General features: G+C 45.3%; 1 protein-coding gene and 2 pseudogenes across 1 annotated transcript in view; 2 read left to right on the top strand and 1 right to left on the bottom strand.

Annotated features, from left to right (window-relative positions):
- Positions 1-9705, bottom strand: part of LOC140513805 (uncharacterized) — a 65819-nt gene extending 56114 nt beyond the window's left edge. Inside the window, 3 exon segments of the mRNA XM_072623802.1 lie at positions 4171-4402; positions 5797-5888; positions 8981-9705. Of these exon segments, the coding sequence (XP_072479903.1) occupies positions 4171-4402; positions 5797-5888; positions 8981-9323 (667 nt within the window). The 5' untranslated portion in view covers positions 9324-9705.
- LOC140513801 (sentrin-specific protease 5-like) lies at positions 5943-7555 on the top strand (annotated as a pseudogene).
- A 523-nt stretch (positions 9706-10228) lies between the features above and the next one.
- LOC140513788 (gamma-tubulin complex component 4-like) overlaps positions 10229-20243 on the top strand; it is a 29009-nt pseudogene continuing 18994 nt past the window's right edge.

Below are 20243 nucleotides of genomic sequence, written 5' to 3'. Positions count from 1 at the left end.
ATGTGTTTCAGGGATATTTTTAGATGAGTTTTGTAGGGACGCCAGGGTCAGTTCATTTGGATACTGTTATCCAAATGGTTCCAATTTCACTTTCCCCTGTAATTTGCATATTCTCATCTGACAATGCCATGATGAACATCATTAAACGTTTATCATAAAGCAATTACATATTATTTAAACTCTAAGCATAAGCGTATGAAAAATGGATTGACTGTGATGTGACAAGATCGCATTGTGTAGTATAAGAAGTAGGGAAAGGCTGGATGCTCGAAGAGCTTAGAAAACTCGGCAGAGGAATTCAGCTTTGATATGGTACACTGTAGGTTGTTGATAATCTTGACATTATAATAATCCCACACATTTATGTAGGTCTTGGTGGTTACAAATGCTTTGAGTATCACTTCATTTGATCCTGTCACCAATTCTGTGAGGAGTAATTTGCTTCAAAGTGTTTTAGAGGATTCATCTGGCAACGGTACGTAAAATGGATTGGGGGCAGGGAGGAAGGAAGAAGCCAGGGGAAAAGACTAGAGGCAGGAAAGCCAATTAGGAGGCCATTACAGTAATAGGAATCGAAATAATGAGGCAGCCAGGTGATAGAGGATAGAGTCAGGAAGACCTGAATTCAAATGTGATCTCAGACATTTACCAGCTGCGTAACCCTGGCCAAATCACTTAACCTCTGTCTGCCTCAGTTTCCTCAACTGTGAAATGGGAATAATAATAGACCTATTTCTCCAGGATTGTTAGTAGGATCAAATGAAATAATATTTGCAAAGCACACAGTGCCTGGCACACAGTAAGGGCTTAATAAAAAAGTTGTTTTCTTCCTTCCTTCCTTCCTTCCTTGGACATGGGTGTTGGTATTGGGAATGAAGAGGAAGGGACAAATCTATTCTCAAAGGAAAAAATGGACAAAACATAGTGAATGACTGGATGTGAGAAATGAAAGAGAAAAAGCTCCCAAAATTACTCAAAAGTTTCAAGCTTCAAAGACTGCAAGAACAGTGATGCTTTGGATAAGGAGAAAAGGGAACCGATTTAATGCAGTGAAGGAAGATGATGAATTTAGGTTTAGACAAGTTGAGCAGACAATGACAGGCAACAGAAAGAACGCTAGAATCAACCACAGAAGAGGTAGGTTCTAGTCCAGACTCAGTTATTTATTAGGTGTGTAACCTTAGACAAGTCTCTGCGTCTCAATTTCCTCAACTGTACAATATGGGCATGAGATCACTGGCCTCAAACTTCAATTACATGTTTAGGTTTAAAACGCTCATCTTTTTACTTTAGTACTATTTAAATGCTTATTTCTTTTCCCCCAAATTTAAAAGAGTAGAATACTTTTTATGCATAGGACTACCTAAATATTATTTATATAAATATAAATATATAATATTTATCAGATCTGTGCAATCTGAACTGTGACTTGTTTCCGAGACTATAGGATTCTGAAGGTCTCCCCCCAACTCTGACATTCACCTGGAAGAGTTGCACGATTCTCATTCATGGGGGTACCCTCTCCAATGGTACAGATTACAATGAATACACACCTCATCATGCTGTGATTACTGCCCATGTCCTCCCAGCACATCTCCTCCACAGGGGTCTGCCCAACATCATCGGAGACCTTCCCTTGCCAGGACAATGAGGTAATAAGGTAGTATATAATAAATTCATAACGATGAAGGTTCAGACAAAAGTAGAATCAATACTTAATGGAACCAGGGCTGAGAAAAAGAGATGCACGAAATTGTGTCATTGACATAATAGGAAACCAAGCTCTATAACTTGTTGTTCTATAGGACTGTATAGGCATACAGCAGGTCAGCTTAGTACAAGGCCAGCCAACCTGTCCTGAGGTAGACCTGATGGTGAAGGTCTTAATGGATGGCCACCACAAAATGGGTGTTTTCAGCCACAGGAGTTCATGACAAGTGTCTATTAGGACATGGAGAAGTTGCAATTTACATTAGTGGAGTGAAGAAATCGTGAGCCTTTTGAAATAAGTAGTATCCCTCAGCAAAGGTGGGTCAATCAATCAACTAGCATTTATCAAGTGCTTCCCAGGGTATGAAAGCTGATAATGCAAAGGACAAAAGAGTCATTGCCCTCAAAGAACTTAGATTTTAAGGAAGAGAACAGAGTTCTGAGTTCTGTGTATGTGAAATACAGGCTGTATAACTACATTAGTTGGGAAGCTAATTGGCACAGTGAACAGAGGACTCATCTTCTGAGTTCAAATCCAGCCTCAGACACTTACTACCAGTGTGACCCTGGATAAGTCACTTAACTCTGTTTGCCTCGGTTTCCTCTTCTTTAAAATGAGCTGGAGAAGGAAAATGGCAAACCACACTCCAGCATCTGTGCCAAGAAAACCCCAGATGGTTTCATGGACACCACCTTTACCTAACTACAAGTTTTTACTCAATTCAGAATGGAATATTTTTCCATGGGAACATTTTTTGCATTTGATAGCACTAGACAGTGGTATGATGAAGTGAACTGAGAGTTGCATTTGGAGTCAGGAAGTAAACAAGCAGTTATTAAGTTCCTGACCTATGCCAGGTACTGTGTTAACAGTGAATGATACAAAGGAAAGTGAAAACAAAACAAAAAGACAATCTAGGTGTAAGTCTTGCCTCTGAAACCTAAGAGTTGCGTGACTCTGGGTAAAGTCACGAACTCTTCAGACAACTCTCTGAGACTATAAGTTGTGACAAACAGATGCCAATCTGCATTGGTAGCCCCCAACACCACTGAAATTACAAGTCAGCCCCCAAAAAATGGTAGTTCATGAAAAAGGAAGATTAACATCTAAAGAAATTCCCTTTACAGCTTTGTGTTGGGAACATAATCATGAGATTCTTGGTTCTTTAATCAATTACAATTAAAATAGGTTCACATTTTTATAGTGCTGTATCATTGACAAAGGGCTTTACCAAGCAACAGAAGCTTGGCCTGGCAACTAATATTGGCCACACTGTAAGCCCCATGAAAGCAGAGACTACAGTATTTCCAGTCATCTTGACTTTTATTTTGCCTCTGGACTGGAGGAGAGAGTGAAGCTGATGACTTTGCCAAGCTCTGCCTCACTTCAATCCAATTTACATGCAAGTCAAGACACCACACTTGTCATGTCATTCCTTGGTCCTTTTCGAGAAAGAAGGATGAACGATACCTTTACAAAAACTAACTCATGGGATTTTAACAGTAATCTTTTCAAGTAACTTGTACAAATATGACCAATCTCATTTTACAGATCAAGAAACTGAGACTCAGAGAATTTATGTAACATTGTTGGCAACTGGAAGAGTCAGGATTCAAACCCAGAATTTCTGACACTGAAGTGAGTACAATATTGATTGACAGAATAAGGACAGAGTTAGGAAACAGCATGCTCTTTACTATGTCCAAAAGTCAAGATATCACTCTGTCTTGGTCAAACAACAACAATTACTACAAGACATAAAACTGGAGAAAGGGTAGGAGAAGAGTAAACTGGTAAAAAATGTCAGATTGTTAGTTTATTTTCCTGTTTAGAAAAGCTGGTTAAAAAGAAAATTGAATAAACTCTCATTTTTAATTTCCAGGTGAGCTACTAACTCTCCATCAGTACACATATAATTAGGATCCAAGATATTAATGGAAACTCTGAAAGTCACATGAACCTTTTCTCCATGACAACGGCGGGGGTGACTAACCAGGCATTTCCTGCTTTTACAAAGATACAGATATTTACTGAAGTATAATGCAGTCAAAGGAGCCTAATGGAAATGGGTAAGTATACCTAAATCAACACCAGTACCAAGTTACTGATATAAGTGCATGCATTTAGTCAATCCCAAACATAGCCTTCTGGATTACTGGGTGAGAAGAACTGAAAGGAAACATTTATTAAGCATTTCCTTTGTTCCAGCAACTGTGCTAAGCACTTTACAAATATTCTCTCTTTTAATCTACACAACAAGCCAGTGCAGCAAGTGCCGTTATTATCCCCATTTTACAGTTAAGACATTATGATAGGGAGCAAATCCCTCCTTTATATGTGGGTATACAAAGCCTAGAAAAGGGAAATAGTGGGAAAGGACCAAAGAGGATGTAATAGGGGTTTTTTTAAGTCAATTAATAAAAGACAAAGCAAAACCAAGAAGGGATAAAACATAGTACCTTCAATGCTCTGTGGACCCACAAGATTCATAGCCTGATGAGCCGCATATTCTACACGGGGCCTAGCAATGCCCAGCTGTTCCATCACTCCATGGAGCAACCTCTAAATATCTGCTTCTGAAACTCGGTCTGGAGTCCGAGGACTATGAGCAGATGATAGAGTCCATCCCAATGCTAGCCAAAACACCATGTTGTACAAGACAGCGCTCAGCATCATGGAGTCTATTGTCCCCTGCAAAAAAAGGAGAAACCAACTATCAATCGGTCACAAGGAGAAAGGGGGCTGTGTGGTTTTCAAAAAAAGGGAATGGTAGGCAATTGAAACTTTAGGTTACTAAGCTTGACAGCAAATTCTGGTAAAATTCAAGGTTTGTGAGTGTTTAGAAAGGGAAGAGGTGATCACTGTGATCCTGCATGGGTGTAATAAGAACAAGGGAAGTCAAATGAACCTTATTTCTTTTTGTTGTCAAGGATTTGAACATAGTATATCTTGATTAACAAAGCCTTTTATAATACTCTTTTGGGCAAGATGGCAAAATGTGGACTGGCTAACGGCATAGTTAGGTGAATTCAGAACTGGCTGACTAACCAGACCCAAAGTGTGGTGATGAATGGATTGATTGATGTCAGACTGAAGGGAAAAGGGCTATGATGGAATGAAGCTAGATCCTAATCTAGCTCTAATCTATTCAAAATTTTCCCAATGATTTAGTGGAAGAAAGATATAGGTGGCATGCATTTAAATTTTCAGATGATACATAGCTAGGAGCAGCAGCTAATACACTAAATAACAGACCAGTGATCCAAATGAGTATGGATCAACTGAAGCTAACAAGGTGAAATATAATCATGAGAGGGATATGGTACAGGTCTGTGCTTTCATTGGGATAGGGAGCTCCTAGATAAGGAAGTCCCTCTAACGATGCAAGTCAATATTCTCCAATATGTAGTTTCAGAGTTGCCCAGAACATTGATTTAAATGACTTTCCAGGGGTCACTCAGCCAATATGGGCCAGAGGCTGGACTTGAGCTCAGGTTCTTCCAGTGTTAAAGTCAGATTTTCATTGTAGTGCCTCTCTATAATATAATCATAGATTAATTAAAAAAAAAAAACCTTTGTATATGTGGAAAAATATATTAAAGATAAAAGTCCTCTATTTGGGCTTAAAAACACAGCTATCAAGTATAGGGCAGGAGACATGTGGATATATAGCAATTAAAGTGAAAAAAATCTGGAGGATCTGATGGATCAAAAACTCCATACAAGTCAATAAGTATGATGTGGCAATGCAACAGCAAAATCAAATGCAATTTTGGTCTTTATTAATATTCAAAGGCAAGGCGGTGGTAGGTGGCCCTGCCCTTCTCTGGCTGATTCAGACAACATATGGAGCATTGCATCCAGTTCTAAGCACTGAGCCCCTAAGAAGGGGTTGATCAAGGAAGTGAGGAGACTTGAAACCATGCCTTCTAAAGATTAAAGGAACTGGAATGTAAAGCCTAGAGAAGATTGAGGAGACAAAGGAATGGTTGCCTTAAACTTCTGAAAGTTTCCAAAGGGCCACAATTTGGAGCCTTCATTTTACAGATGAGGAAACTGAGGCCCAGAGAAGCAAAATTACTTGCCCCAAGAGATGCATAGCATAGGTGGGAATTTGAACTCAGGTCCTCTGACTCTCCATCCAGGACTCTTTCTACTGCACCACACTGAGTTGGTCCTGGACAACAGAACATGGAACCAGGAACAAAAATTACAAGGAAGCAGATTTCACTTTAATAGAAAGAAGAACTTCCTAACAATTGACTTGTTTTGCCAGCGGGGCCCTGGGGTGGGGGCTGGGTGACGCAGCAGGGCCCTGGGCAGAGCATCAGGCGTCCAGGTCCCACGATGCCACAGAGCAATGAAAGGCCAGCAAAGATCTCTGCTCAGCAAAAGCAGCCACTTGCCAGCCTTCTCACAGAAGTGGAGGGCCGGGTTTGAGGGCCTTAAAAAGTTCTGCCTTTTACGCGCCAGGCAGGAGACCCGGAGGACCTGGCACAGGCTGTACCAATCCCTCCAGCGTGGGAGGAAGGTTCTTCGGCTCCAGAGGAAGTGGGGCCAGAAAACGGGCCTGGCTGCTCCCCATAGCTACCCAATCCCTGGCACTGTAAGCCCCCACATCCGGGGGCACCTTGTTGAAAGCCTGGCAGCATCTGTTGAGAATGCTGCCCAGGAATGCCAGTCAGAGGAAGAGCCCCGCACGGCAGCAGCTGGCTTGCCAGTGGGCAGTGTGTTAGGTCAGGCCAATGGCTGCAGGCAGAGGACTGACCACCAGGATCCTGGCAGGCTCAGGACAGCCAGCAGGGAGGGCCAGGTGGAGAGCAGCCCCACCTTAGTCACCTTGAGGAACCATAAGGGAAATGGTTGTTACTGCAGCTGCTACCAAGGGCTGGGCCCAAACATAATGGAGCCGGAGCAGCCGTCCCTAACTCCGGGAAGGCCCCAGCTTAGCCAGCATAGCGGGGAAAAGGATATCACTGCTTCGGGTGTATAAGGAACTGTCCATGATTCCGTTTGGGTACCGGATCCTGAGGTCCCCCAGTTTAAATCGAGGAGAACGTGTAAGCTTCAGACAGGCCAGCAGCGGAGCTGGGTGCAGAAGTTCGCCAGGGCCCATAGGGAGAAGCGCCAGGAAGGCTGCCAGAGGGTACTTGTAGCTCATTCCCTCACTCAGGTCCCAATAGCCCCGCTCCCCTCCCTCAGGTTCCTTTCCCAGATATGGACTGCAGCGCCTTAGGGCCCACAGCAAAGGGAAAGAACTCAAGAACACCCAGTAGCCCGGGGCCCAGAGCCATGTGTCGGAGACGCCCTCCCTAGTCAGCAGAATGGCAATGTCACCCATGGTTGGGATCCATCCCACTTCACCAGACTGAGCAGTGAGATAGTCTCACCCAAACACACCAATCCAACCTATTTTTCTACTACTCCAATATTCCTTCTCCAGTTAAAGCAATTTAATCTCCTTCCTGTTCCAAGAACACAGCATGATCTTCCCTGCCTCAGTTTCTTCTCTCTTATTGTTCCTCTCACTTGAAATGTCTTCATTTCTCCTTTCTGCCTAGTATTAACTCTCCTTAAAGCCCCACCTATTCCAAGAAAGCTTTTCCTATCTTTTCTAGCCTCTTCCTTCTCTTAACCATACAGTAGCAAACAACCAGATTGTTTGCTACTGTTTCATATAACCTTGGATTTTCAACTGGAACACAAGCTCCTTGAGAGCAAAATACTGTGAACATACACTTTGTGTTTCACGGTGCCTCACCCAATACAAAAACCCACAGTAGATGGTCAAATTATTCATTTTTCAACTGTGTAGTGCAACAAATAAACCAAAATGCTACTTCATATTTTCATACGTGCCTTAAATGTCTAAGGAACGCCAATTTTAAGCCTACAAGTGACACCAAGTTGGTTGTGGCTAGCAAACATCTGCTAGCAACCTGTGAGAAAGAATGAGATGCTGAAATAGCCTTAAGCTGGAGAGGTGATTAAAAAGAAACAGGATATAGTTCAATAGAGTACAAGGAAGAAAAACAAGCTATATAATTCAAAGGTAAAGAATGACCAACTGGCACAAGGGCAACAACAAAAAAAATTGAGGCAGCATGAAAATTTACCAGGTGATATAAATTATTACCTAAGCACAACAATGGGAGTTATATAAGGGAATGAATACAACATATAAGAACTTTAGGATGTTCTGCCAAACCTGTACTTATCAGACTCTCAAAAAAATATGGTCCATTTTGGGCTTCACAAACTAGATGTGGAACACTGGAACTGGTGGTTCCAGAGAAAAGTAGCAAAAATAAAGATTCAGGGAAATGGAAACCTTGAGGAAAAATTCAACTTGGAGGGGAAAACCCTAAAAACCCTAAAAAATCCTAAAAAACAGAAAAGGATTATATATTGATAAAGGTGAATTAATACTATTTTTACATAGATGAAACAAAAGAAAATAAGTTGCTAAATTCTGCAAAAAATGCCTTTGAAAACATTTAGGGTAATTTATAAAAAAAAAAAAAAGATCACTGAGGTGAGTAGGTTAAGTGTGGTAATTCAAGGAGGCAGAGGGTGAACTTCTGGCGATCCCCAATGGCTACTTCATTCTAAAACATCCCAAAGTCTCCTGAGAGTGCCTCACTCATTCATTGTCAGCTCTCTAACCTAAAGTGTCTCCCTCTTTTCCCTAAATGAACCTGTATTCTTACCAGTCCTTTGATGAGGTCTGAGCTTCTCTTTTAGGTTAAGTTGTTCCTGGGGCCTTAGTTCTGGGCAACTTGCCCATTCTTTCTTGGCCACAGCCTTGGGCTGGGACTCCCCTGCTTCCTGCTGAACACTTAGTAACTGCAGAGGTGATCTTAGAGGTGTCACCTTCTCTGCTCGAACTTCCTGCCCTTTCACAGGGACAGCGACCTAGACAGAATACCCGTTAGTTCTCAATGACAAGCTAGATTAGGGTGGGTTTCCAAGGATAAATACTTGAAATCAAAGGAGATCATCCCACAGGGGCAGAACCACACATCCCACTCCCCAGGCAGCAAAGAGATTGAGAAAGGGGAGATCAAGATGCTACATTTGGTAAAGAAGTTCAAAACAATGCCCTCCTTTTATTCCCGGTACAAGAAACTGCTGAAACATTTTGGCATAGTAGATGGAGGATCAGCCAAACGGTCACCCACTGGTTTCCGTGGCAGAAATAATACCCATCGTACAGAGAGCCAAAGGGCCCTGTTGTACCCCCACTTCTCCTGTCGTGTGGTCCCTCACCCTGCTTTCGGAATCCCCCGCTCCTCCCCGGGCACTCCGGCCTCTTGGGTTCTCTCTCCAAATCTTCTACCAGGGTCACGGCTTCCTCTCCGCTCTCTGGACGATGCTCCTGTACCCAGGGCTGACTCTCCCCAGGCAGGACGGTCAGGAATTGCTCCAGCACCAGGGTCTCCAGGATTTGCTCCTTGGTCCGAACCTCTGGCCGTAACCACCTACAGCACAGCTCCCAGAGCTGGCTGAAAGCTTCCCGGGGCCCAGCCACCTCCTGGTAGTGGAATCTCCGGAACCGCTGTCGGAAGGTCTCCGAGTTCCCCACATCGCCTCTCAGAGCGGACTTGGCCATCGTTCACAGAGGAGGCAGTCTGACATCAGACGGAGGTGTGGCAGCCGGGGCTTCCCCCGGCCTCCTCTCTGTCTTTGGGGACCTGCGGGAGGAGCTTCTCCCTGGGCAGAGAGGAATGGGAGGGTCCCAGGGGGCGCCCATTCATCCAAGGCCGTCCCAGGGCCAGCCTGCAGGAACCAGCTGGACTGGGAGCAGAAGCCAGGGTTAGGGACGGGAGCGGGGCTGCCCCAAAGCTGCCTCTGCGGCCTGAAGCAGCGAACCGCGTGTACTGACCGCACCTCCACAGCACCGGGGGGTCTGGATCCTAACGGCTGCCAGGCGGCGGGAGGGGCCAGCGGCCCAGCACCCAGCACCCAGCAGGGGGCCCTCACGGCCCGCCCCCCGCCCGATCCGAGCCCTTCCCAGAGCCCTCCGCGCCTGCCCCGCCCCCTCCGCTCCACTTTCACCACCTCCCCAGGCAACAATCGATGCAGGAACGTGTGGTCTTTGTTTTCCTCTAGTTTGGGGAACCTCGGGGTCCCGGCCCGTAACGGGCACGACAGGGGAGGGCCGGGTGGGCCCTGGGGGTCACCGTGAGCTGGGGGTGACAGCCGACGGGGGAGCGCTTCTACACGGGGGACAAGACCCTGCGGAGAGGACCTGGGGTGTCCCGGAGCCTGGCGGAGGGAGGGAGATCGGGGTTCGGGAAAGGACAGGGCGCCCGGGCTTCGGTCTCTTTGTCTCGGCTCCCTCCGGCCGGGTCACTCTTGGCGTCGTCCCGTCCTTTCCAGACGGTCACTGATTGGGCTGAGGGGAGCCCCAGGCACCCCCGTCCCGGCCTGCCTCCTCCATCTGTCCGCTCCTCTCCACCCCCGCCCCCTCCCACCGCTCCCCCCGAACCGAGTCCGGTCCCCGCCTCCCGGAGGGCCTCACCCGCTCCCGCTCCGGCCCCGGCCCGGCTCTCCAGCCTCCCAGACCAGCTCCCAAACCGGAAGGCCGCGCGGGAGACACCGAGGACCTTAGGGCGCGTGCGCCAAGGCCGCTGCCTGGACTACGTCTCCCAGAGAGCTCGGTGGACTAGAAGCGAACGTGGTCGCTCCGACCAAGCTACGTGAACGCTTCCGGGCTTCCATTGGCAGGGAAAAGGAAGCCCTCGCGCTGGCCGGTGCCTTTTTCTCTTCCTCGAAGGAACTGTCTTTCCCGGCTAGTTGATTCGGCCGGAACTACACTTCCCAGCGGGCCTTGCGCACAGCGGCTGGAGCAGCGCTCCTCCCCCGACGGCCGGGGGAGCTCGCGCCGGCGGACGCTGCCTCAGCGGCCCGCTGCCCGCCGTGGGGATGATCCACGAGCTGCTCTTGGCTTTGAGCGGGTACCCGGGTGCCATCTTCACCTGGAACAAGCGGAGCGGCCTCCAGGTACGGCCCACCCTGAAGGGAGCGCTAATTGGAACTCCACCTGACGGGGAAAGCAAGGGGCGGAGTTAAGAGTGCCAGTGTTTAGGGCCGGGGCGGGACCTGGGGGGGGCGGGGTAAGGCGGTCAGAGGGGCGGGACCCTGGGAGTAGGGAGCGTGGACGGACTGCGGGGCCTGCGGTGGAGGAGCGGGGGGCGGGGCTTGGCCTGGGAGCCGCTAATGAGGGGGCGGAGCCTGGAAAAGGGCGGGAGGGGGTCGGCTCCCGGGGCTCTGGCACGGGCTGGGGTAGAGGGGCGGGGCCACGACCGGGGTCTGCGCGAGAGGGCTGAAGAGAATGAATGGCCGAGGGAGAATTGTGTCACTTCACCCTGCCTGCCTCAGTTTCCTCATCTGTAAAATAAGCTAGAGAAGGAAAGGGCAAGCAGCTGCAGCGTCTGCCTAGGAACCCCAAGACGGTCCAAGGTGATTGCGGACCCTGCGCTGTGTTTTACGGTAACCAGCCCGGTCTGTAAGAATTAAGAAATGAAGCAGGCGGGTCAGACTTCTCCGAGGTCCGAGGTCCGCCCCCGCCTTGGCCGCCTCACAGCAGGGGTCCCCTGCCAGGCTCAGGCTGCCCTTTGACCCGAGCGCCCCTCCAGAGGCTCTGACCGTGCAGCCCCTCCTACGAGCCTCTTCTCCCTTGGACCCCCTGCTGGGAGAAGCTGCCCGCGCTGCGCCCTCTTCGTTCCTGACCCTCTGCAGTCCGTCTCTTGACCCCATCATTCAACGAAACTAGACTCTTCAGGTTACTAATGGTCTCTTTATTGGCAAGTCCTTGCTTCAGTATTTGACGTTTTACGCCCCCCCCAGCCCCCAGCTCCCGGACACTCCTCTCTCAGTTTGTAATACTTAATTTCCCCCCACCCGACTTTTGCCTACGTATGTGACCACTCCTCAGCTCCCCGGATGCAGGTGTGCCTGTGCCCTCTCCTTTCTCAGGGACCTCGTTATCTTCCCCACGCGGATGGCATCCTGCCTGGATATGCAGCCTTAGTCTCTTTCCCTGCATAGACACCTCACACCCTGCCCGTTAGGTATTTTAAACCAGGTGTTTTATAAGAAATTCAAACTCCACGTGTCCAAAAAGCCCTCCTCTCCATCCCTGAATCTCCTTTTCCTCCTGCTGACTTCCCGGTTCCTGTCCAAAGCTCCGTCTCCCCCAGCCCAGATCCAGCCTTCCCTGTCCTTCTCCCTCTGCCTCTCACACCCAAGCCGCCTCCTGAATGCATCCTCCCCGGGGTTCCCTTCTAAAACATGGACCTGACCATTTCCCTCCCCTGCCCAAGGAGCATTCCTAGCTCTGGCTGGGCTCTAGGCTCAGACTTCTCCACCGGGCATGGAGTATACCCTCACAGTCTAACTCCGGAGTGATCGATTAGACATGAGTGCCCTTGACGCACTCCCTTGCAGCCAAACTGAGCCCATGCAATTCCCTTTCTCCTCCTTGTGCCTGTCACAGGCTGTGCCCTCTTCCTGGAGGCCCTTAGGTGCCATCTCCTCCATGAGGCGCCCGCCCGCAGCTGCTAGTTCTCCCCTTGAAAAATTGTATTGTGTACGTTCTGTATTGACTTGCTTGCAAATATGTCGTATCTCCGCAGTGGAATACTTAGATCCTTGAGGAAAAGGACGATTTTTCTTTGCCTAGCACAATGCCAAGCCTATAATGAGAACTTAATAAATACTTGCTGATTGATTATCTGCTCCTACTTGCATGCTAATGAATGCTGCTAGAGGAAGTCCCAGCACTGCTAATTAGGTCTTCCACAAATGGATATTACTTAATCTTGACTTGGCCTTCACTTCTGCTTGCCAGTTCTCTTCCCTGATTGACCTTCTCTTGTACTTGTCTCCCACCCCTTCCCTGCTCCCTCTAGACAGCAGGTCTCAACTCACACTTCACTCACAGTTCAGGACTGTTCATCATGAGCTTCCTCTTCTCCTCTGTGGAATGTTAAGGGAATTTGAAGATCTTCTTTGACCATTAATAGACACATAGAGCCCTGGCTACAGGGAGTTTCTAATTAAGTGCTGGGGCACCTTCAAGCTCCTGAGCACTCAGCCAATCAGATGCCAAGTCTTTGTTATATATTCTGGGAGTAGGCATTTGCTTTGGGGGTCCACTCATAAGAAGGATCTTTGGATTTCTTTGATTTCCTGGTGGAGATTCTGAGTAGCCATATGTTCGGAGCCCACACATCTCCGCCCCACACCCCGACTGCTCTGATGGCTGTGCTCCCTCAATCCAGTGATGTACATAAAGTGTACAGCAATATTGCTTTACCCAGACTGTTGGAGTTCTGTATGTCTTTGTGCTAATTTCTCTGCTTGCATTTTCTCCAAGTTCAGGGTGCTGACTTTTCCCCTGAACTAGTGAATGTAATTAAAGTAGGATTGTTAACCCCTTTTTGAGCAGTCTTTCCTTTAAAAGCAGATCAAAGAACCTGTGCTAGCAGGCCATCCTGGGTGTGCTAGGGTGCTTGCTAATATACTCTGTTACGTACTTCAAATCATCTCGGTGTTATCCTCTCCTTTGCATTAGTCAAGGAAGAAGACATGGCCCTTCTCTTCACTAATGCCAAAGCCTCTACTTCAGAGATTCCTTGAACTTGGTTTTTTTTTTTTAACAGTTTGATAACATTTTCAATATAATTAGTTCTTTTGGCAATCTCATGCTTTTTATTTTTGCATATTTACAAACTTTTCTGAAAAAGGGGTCTTTGGCCTTCACCAGACATGATCTGCCAAAGGAGTCCATGACACAGTAAAAATGAAGAAGCCCTATTCTACTAAAACCTTTGATCACCTCCTCTCCTGTCTCCTCTGGGAACTTGCTCTTTCAGATATCTCTTTGCTCTCCCAAATTTCTAATCTCTCCCTGTCCACCGGCTCTTTCCATGATGCCCCATAAACATGCCAGCTGTTTTCTGTTAAACTTCTAGAAAAAGCTGTCTGCACTCATTGCTTCTACTTTCTCATTTCCCACATGTTTTTCAACCTCCTGCATCCTTGCTTCTGTCCTCACCACTTGGCTAAAGTTACTGTGTATAAGGTTACCAGTGATCTCTGTATTATTAATTCCAGTGGTCTTTTCTCAGTCCTCATCATTCTTGACTTCTCTGCCTCCTCTTTCTGACTTTCCCATCTCTGGATTTGTATGACATTGTTCTTTCATACTTCTCTTCCTCTCTGCTCTACCCATCCTTCTCAGTCTCTTTGCAGGATCTTCATCCATATCCTCCCGTAAGCACTGTCCCTGGGTGGGAGCACCACAGTGCTGGGTCCTGGACCCTCTTCTCCTTTACCTCTACTCTTTTACGGTGTTCACCTCTTGTTCCCGTGGGACCAACTATTATCTCTTGGCAGATAGCCCTCATCTCAGTCCTGAGCTCTGGTGCCACGTCTCCAACTATCCGTTAAACAACTGAAACTCTGAGTCATCCTTCATTCTTCCTTTAGCCTTTTCGTCCCCCAGGGATCAATCTGTTGGTAAGTCATACCTCTTCTGCCTCCATGACATTCTCACCTACGTTCTTTTCTCTCCTCTCATGGGAGCCTTCCTACTTGTGGTCCTCATCACCTTTCACCTGGACTATTGTAGTAACCTCTGATTTGCACTCCCTCCCTTTTTTCAGTCTGTTCTTTTTATGCCAAAGTCATATCCTTAAAGAATAGGTTTAACCATGCTACTCTTCTGCTCATGAAGCTTTAATGGCTCCCTGTTGCCTCTAAAATCAAATGCAAATTCACCAGTGTATGCCTTGAAATTGGAATAACTTTCTAATTGTTCTCCTTGCATCTGGTCTCCTCTTCTTCAGTCCACCCTCCACAGAGCTACCAAAGTAATGTTCTTAAAGCATATGTATGATCTTGTCATTCCTCTGCTCAAGGAGTTTCAATGGTGATTTTTTGGCACTGGAAAAAAATTCAGACTTTTTTTGGGGAGGAGGGGAAGGGATCAGAGACACTTAAAGCCCTTCCCAGTTTGGCTCCAGCTTTTTTTTACACTAGGGTTACATATTACTTTCCTTTATATACTAAATGTTCCATCTGTACTGGGTTCTATTTATTCTTAGTAGAGAGCACCCCATCTCCTCTCTCTATGCCTTTACCCATGCTGTGCCCCATGCCTAAAAGGCTTTCCTTTTTCATTTTGCCTCTTGGGACCCCGCTCTCTTCAAGCTTCAGCTCAGAGGATAAGATGCCTCTTCCCATTTCCCATTTGTTGATACCCTTCCCCCATGACTTTTTATACATTTTGTATTTACTTATCTGTATTGCTCAGTCTGATGTAAACTCCTTAAGAGCAGATGCAGCTGCATTTTTCCTCTGTTGCTCACCGTGCCTGTCCCAGAGGTGCTCAGAAAGTGGTCGTGAAATTGAAGAGCTCAGCCAAGGAGAAGGAGTTGGCGCTGTTCTTCCTCTTCTTTTTGAATTTTTTTGTGTTTAACCTGTGGTTTGGGTGGATTTTTTCCCTAAACTTTCCAAATTTAGCAACTTAGAAAGTTGTCTTATTTATAGACTTTCTCATCTTTGGTATTTAGTGAAGTGATAGGGTTTGAGAAGAGGAGAATTCTCTTACTTTTTTTGTTTAATTTCTTCATACAATTGCCTTGCATTGTCTCTTGAGTAGTTTTTTTTTTTTAAGTTTTCATATGCATATGTTGGTGTGCCTCTTCATATCCCCTACAACTAGCACAGTCCTGGGCACACAGAAGGTGCTTGGTAAGTGTTTATTCATTGGTGGAATGTTAGAGATGGCAAGGCTGAAGGGATTAGGAAGGAAAAGGTAATTGCTTATTACGTAGCTTCCTTGACCTCCTTCCAGATTATGAAAGTCCATTCAGGTGATGGATTCAAAATGTAGAATGAGACATTTTTTAGACCTAGACAGTACAAGAATTTGTTTGGCCCAACTATACACATTTATTACAGGGGTTTTGTTTTTCTTTTTTTCTTTTTAATGAGAGAGAAGGAGAGAAAGAAAATAAATGCTTGTTAATTGAAATTTTACATTTAAAAAATAAACACCATTTTCTTTTTAAGTGATATTTACATGAACAAAAAAAACTCAGTTTTTTATAGTCTATGATGAATTTGTTATAATCACTTTAAAAAGATGCCAGTAATGTGCAAATAGTTATATTTTACAGAACTCTTCTGATAAATACACCTCACAAAAGGCAGAATGAGGAGAAAAAAATGTCATCATAAAACATTTGGAGAAAAACATCCTGTCATTATTGTAAAGCATTTGGAGTATCCTCAGGGTGGGAGTCAAATGAATCAGAGGCATCTGTGTCCTTAATGTTGTTACCACTTTTGTAGGTGTCACAGGACTTTCTGTTTCTCCATCCGAGTGAAACCAGCGTCCTGAATCGACTCTGCCGCCTTGGCACGGACTATATTCCCTTTACAGAGTTCATTGAACGATATACAGGCCATGTGCAGCAGCAGGTGGGTGGTCAGCCCTTGAGGACAGTGGTGATGTTTTTTATACGTCTTGCATTTGGGCTCAGAAGAGCGCCAAGTATCGGTAGTATTAATAGTAACATTAGTAACAGTGTTACGAATAATATTAATGACAGGAACATTTATAGAGTCACTGAATTTGAGAATTAAATAGCCCAAACTCTTACTACAAGCAGTCCTTGAAGACTTCTAAAGGGAGAGAATTCATTACTTCCTGAGGTAACCCATTCCCTGCTTGGATAGGTCTAAGTCAGGGGCGGGGAACCTGCAGCCTCATGGCCACATGTGGCCTTCTAGGTCCTCAGGTACAGTCTGTTGATTGAGTCCAAGTTTTACAGAACAAAGGAGATATGTTCTGTGAAGTTTAGGTTCAGTCAAAGGGCCACTTTTGAGGACCTAGAGGACCACATGTGGCCTTGAGGACACGGGTTCCCCACCCCTGGTAGATGTTAGGAAGTTTTTTCCTGACATTGAGTATAAATTTGCCTCTCTGTGATTTCAACTCCTAGCTTCCTAGAAGCATAACAGATCCATGTGATGAATGAAAGAGAGAGTCCTGTGGAAGATGGAATTCCCCTAAGGTTATTTACAAATGTGTCGTTATTTGAATTGTTTTTCCTGTAAGTTCTGGGAGTTTTTGTTCTACAGCATAAGAGTCAGCAGCGTACGATGTGAAGAGTGCTGGGTGGGGATCTGGTTCTGTCACATACTTCCTATGTGACCTTTGAGGAAGTAACAGAACCTCTCTGGTCTCAGAAGAACATCTGTCTATGAGTGGCATTATACACATTAGAAAGAGAGAGAAGGGAGTTGGAGGCTGGTTTTAAATTTAGACTTCTGGCTGGGCTTTTGCTCAAGTTGGAGTTAAAAATATGGGTTCCGCAGATCCAATAGTTCTCAAGGAAGATGGATTTTTTTCAACAGAGGAGGAATTCTGTCCTTTTTCTTTTTTCATCACAAAGTTTTTATTCTTCCTTAAGGCAAAGGGTTAAGAAGGTTCTGGCTTAAAATAAACATGACATCAGTTTTGGAAGGTGGGAATAGGAATTATGACTCACACTGATATAAATATTTACAAAATGCTTTCCTCGCAACATCCTTTTAGGTAGGGAGTATAAATATATTTTTCCCATTTTACAGAGAAGTAAACCCAGGCTCAGAGAAGTGAGGTGACTTTGCTTCAGGCTGTTCACCTAATCGGTCTTGGAACCAGCACTAGAGTTCAGTTTTCCTTTGTCTTAGGACCAGTGCTCCACACTGCACCAAATCTGGACTCAGTCCCCAGTTCTACCTCTTGTGACCTTGGACAGATCACTTAACCTCTCTGAACCTCTTCCTCATCTCTGAAGTGAGAAAGTTGGACTGGATGAACTCCAAGGACCTTTGATGTTGTCAATCTGTGGTCCAACAATGTTAATGGGCAAACTATTTCCCTCACTCCGTTGTATGTTTCTTCTTACGGAGGTTAATTTGACACAGCTATTCAAACATCAGCAGTACAACTAATAATGACGTAATAACAACAAAAAGGATAGTATTTAAATAATACTTAAAGGATTTTGTAAAGCACTTGACAGATGTACCATTTGGTCCTCACAGCAGCTCTGGGAGGTAGGTGCTGTTAGTATCCTCATTTTACAAAGGAAACTGAGGCAGACAGAGGAAGTTTTACATGTCTAGGGTTCCACAGCTAGGAGGTGTTTTGAAGCCACATTTGAACTCAGGTCTTTGTGACTCCAGGTTCAGCACTTGATCTGCAAGTCCCAATCCTGGAGCTAATTTAATTAGCCTTTGTTTAATCGCAGGATCACCATCTGTCCCAGCAAGGCCAGGGTGGATTACATGGAATTTATTTGCGGGCCTTCTGCACAGGTCTGGACTCCATCCTGCAGCCATATCGTCAAGCACTGCTTGACTTGGAGCAAGAGGTGAGGTAGAGAAGAGGAGAAAGAGGCAGGCAGTAATGCCCCTGAGTCCCCCAGTTTCCTCACTAGACCACATCCTTGGAAAGAAAATGCGGTCCTCCCTCCCCACCATAGCTTGTCTTCCTTTAATTAGGGTTTCAGAATTGGGAAAATGCCTTTAATGAGCATATACCACTATAAGCTCTCCGTATTGTTCATTTAATGATCAGAGTAACTTCTTGCCTCTGTAAGAGGTTCCAGGGTATTCTGTGAACATTTTGCTTTCAGTTTTTAGTGACCTGTATCACTTTAGTGACCCTGTATCACTATCTTCTGTGGGAACCTAAAAGCACTCATCATTACCACAAGGTCTGTTCTCTCCCTCTCCCCAGCCAGTGTTCTTAGGTCATAGGTTAGAAACTTTTTGAGATGGTGTTTTTCTAATTATGTTTTTTATTGCAGTTCCTTGCTGACCCTCCCCTTTCCATATCACATGTCAATTACTCCTTGGACCAGGTATCTTTGTAGATAATGGAATATCTTGGGTTCTTTTTGTCTGTTCTCTCAGTCTTTTAGGTATATTTGACTAATCTAGTATTTTGAAGAGCTCTCCTACTTCCAGATTCGGAATTTGAATCTAAAATTTTACATTTTGTACATTTAATCTGCTTTATTATATGAGCATTATTTCATGAATTCTGAAGATAAATCGTCTCTTAACATTTGGTACTAAAGTTGTCCATGTTGATGTTATACTGACTATCCTGCCAGCCTCCAAAATAGGTGTTTCTAGCTAAAGATAGGCTGAGAGGAGTAGGCCCTTTTTTTGCCTCTTCTGGCTGGAGTTGATCTCTCTATCTTCATTCAGAAATGCCATCATTTCCAGAGCTTATGTTTATACTCCCTCTCTTACATTTGGAACACGTAAGAGATTACATTAGATTAATTAACTTTTGCTTTGCTTTGTAGTTCCAACTTCTTTTTCCCTCAGTGATGGTTGTTGTTGAACAGATTAAGAGTCAGAAGGTAAGCACTTCTTTTATTCTGGTTAATGATGTACGTAATTCAGTGTGCTTAGTGATTTGCACCACATAGATTTCTTCAAACTGTTGTGTTTGGGGAAACCATGAAATTAGACCTGAGAAGGAAAGGCATCATACATGTTGATCATTGATGGGAGCAAGGAGCTTTTTCCTCAAGGTCATGCTTCAGTATTAAGAGGTCACCATGCCTAAGTCATTCACCTAACTTTGTTAAATGTACTTTTTACTTAGGTTGTTGCTATTATTACTGTCATGGAAAAATTGATTCCAAGTATTCTGGGAGACTGTTGGCTTTTGGGATCTGAGCTAGTAACTCTGAGATCAGCAAGTGCTGAGTAGATTACCTAGTCAAGTTGGGTTGTGAAAAGTACCCTCTGGCTCCCTGAGTCCTTTTCTCTTGAGTTGTTATAAGAACAATCACAGGAAGCAGCCTTGAAAGTAGTATAATTTTTACAAATTCATCCACAGCATTTTAAAAAAATCTGCAGTGAGACAATTGGTGTTGCATGTGACACACTCCTGTCCTCTTTCCCTCCTTCTACGCACTCCCAACCCCAGAGATATTTAATGAGACCTTTGTAAATGTCACACAGATGCAGAATACATATCAATACTAATGTATATGGGCTCCCTCCCTCTTGCCCCCTTCTCTTTCTCTCCCCCTCCAACTCTGATCTGTCTGTCTGCCTCTCTTACACATACACACTTGTACTTATGCATACACATACACACACACACACACACACACACACACACACACACAGAGTAAATAAGTGCCACTTCTTCAGCTAAAAAGCCCAACCAGATAATTTAGGCCAAAGAATTGAATGAAGGGTAGGACTCAGTCCCACATAGAGGTAACCATAGCACAGAGGCAAAAGTATCTAATTTGGCTTCTTTCTTTGATGAATTGGACCAAACAGTTGCCAGCCCTCTACTTCATTTTGTGTTGTGTAGACACATACCCAGCTGTATGCACAGTGAGTTGTTTAAGTGCATCCCCTCCATTCCTGGAAGCCTTGTGTGGGCTTCTTCATGGACCTCTCTACCCCTGCAGCTTCTTTACACTCCCCT

Source organism: Notamacropus eugenii, chromosome 7 (assembly GCF_028372415.1).
Source record: "Notamacropus eugenii isolate mMacEug1 chromosome 7, mMacEug1.pri_v2, whole genome shotgun sequence".
Lineage (NCBI taxonomy): Eukaryota > Metazoa > Chordata > Mammalia > Diprotodontia > Macropodidae > Notamacropus > Notamacropus eugenii.
This window is presented reverse-complemented; position numbering and strand designations above follow the sequence as displayed.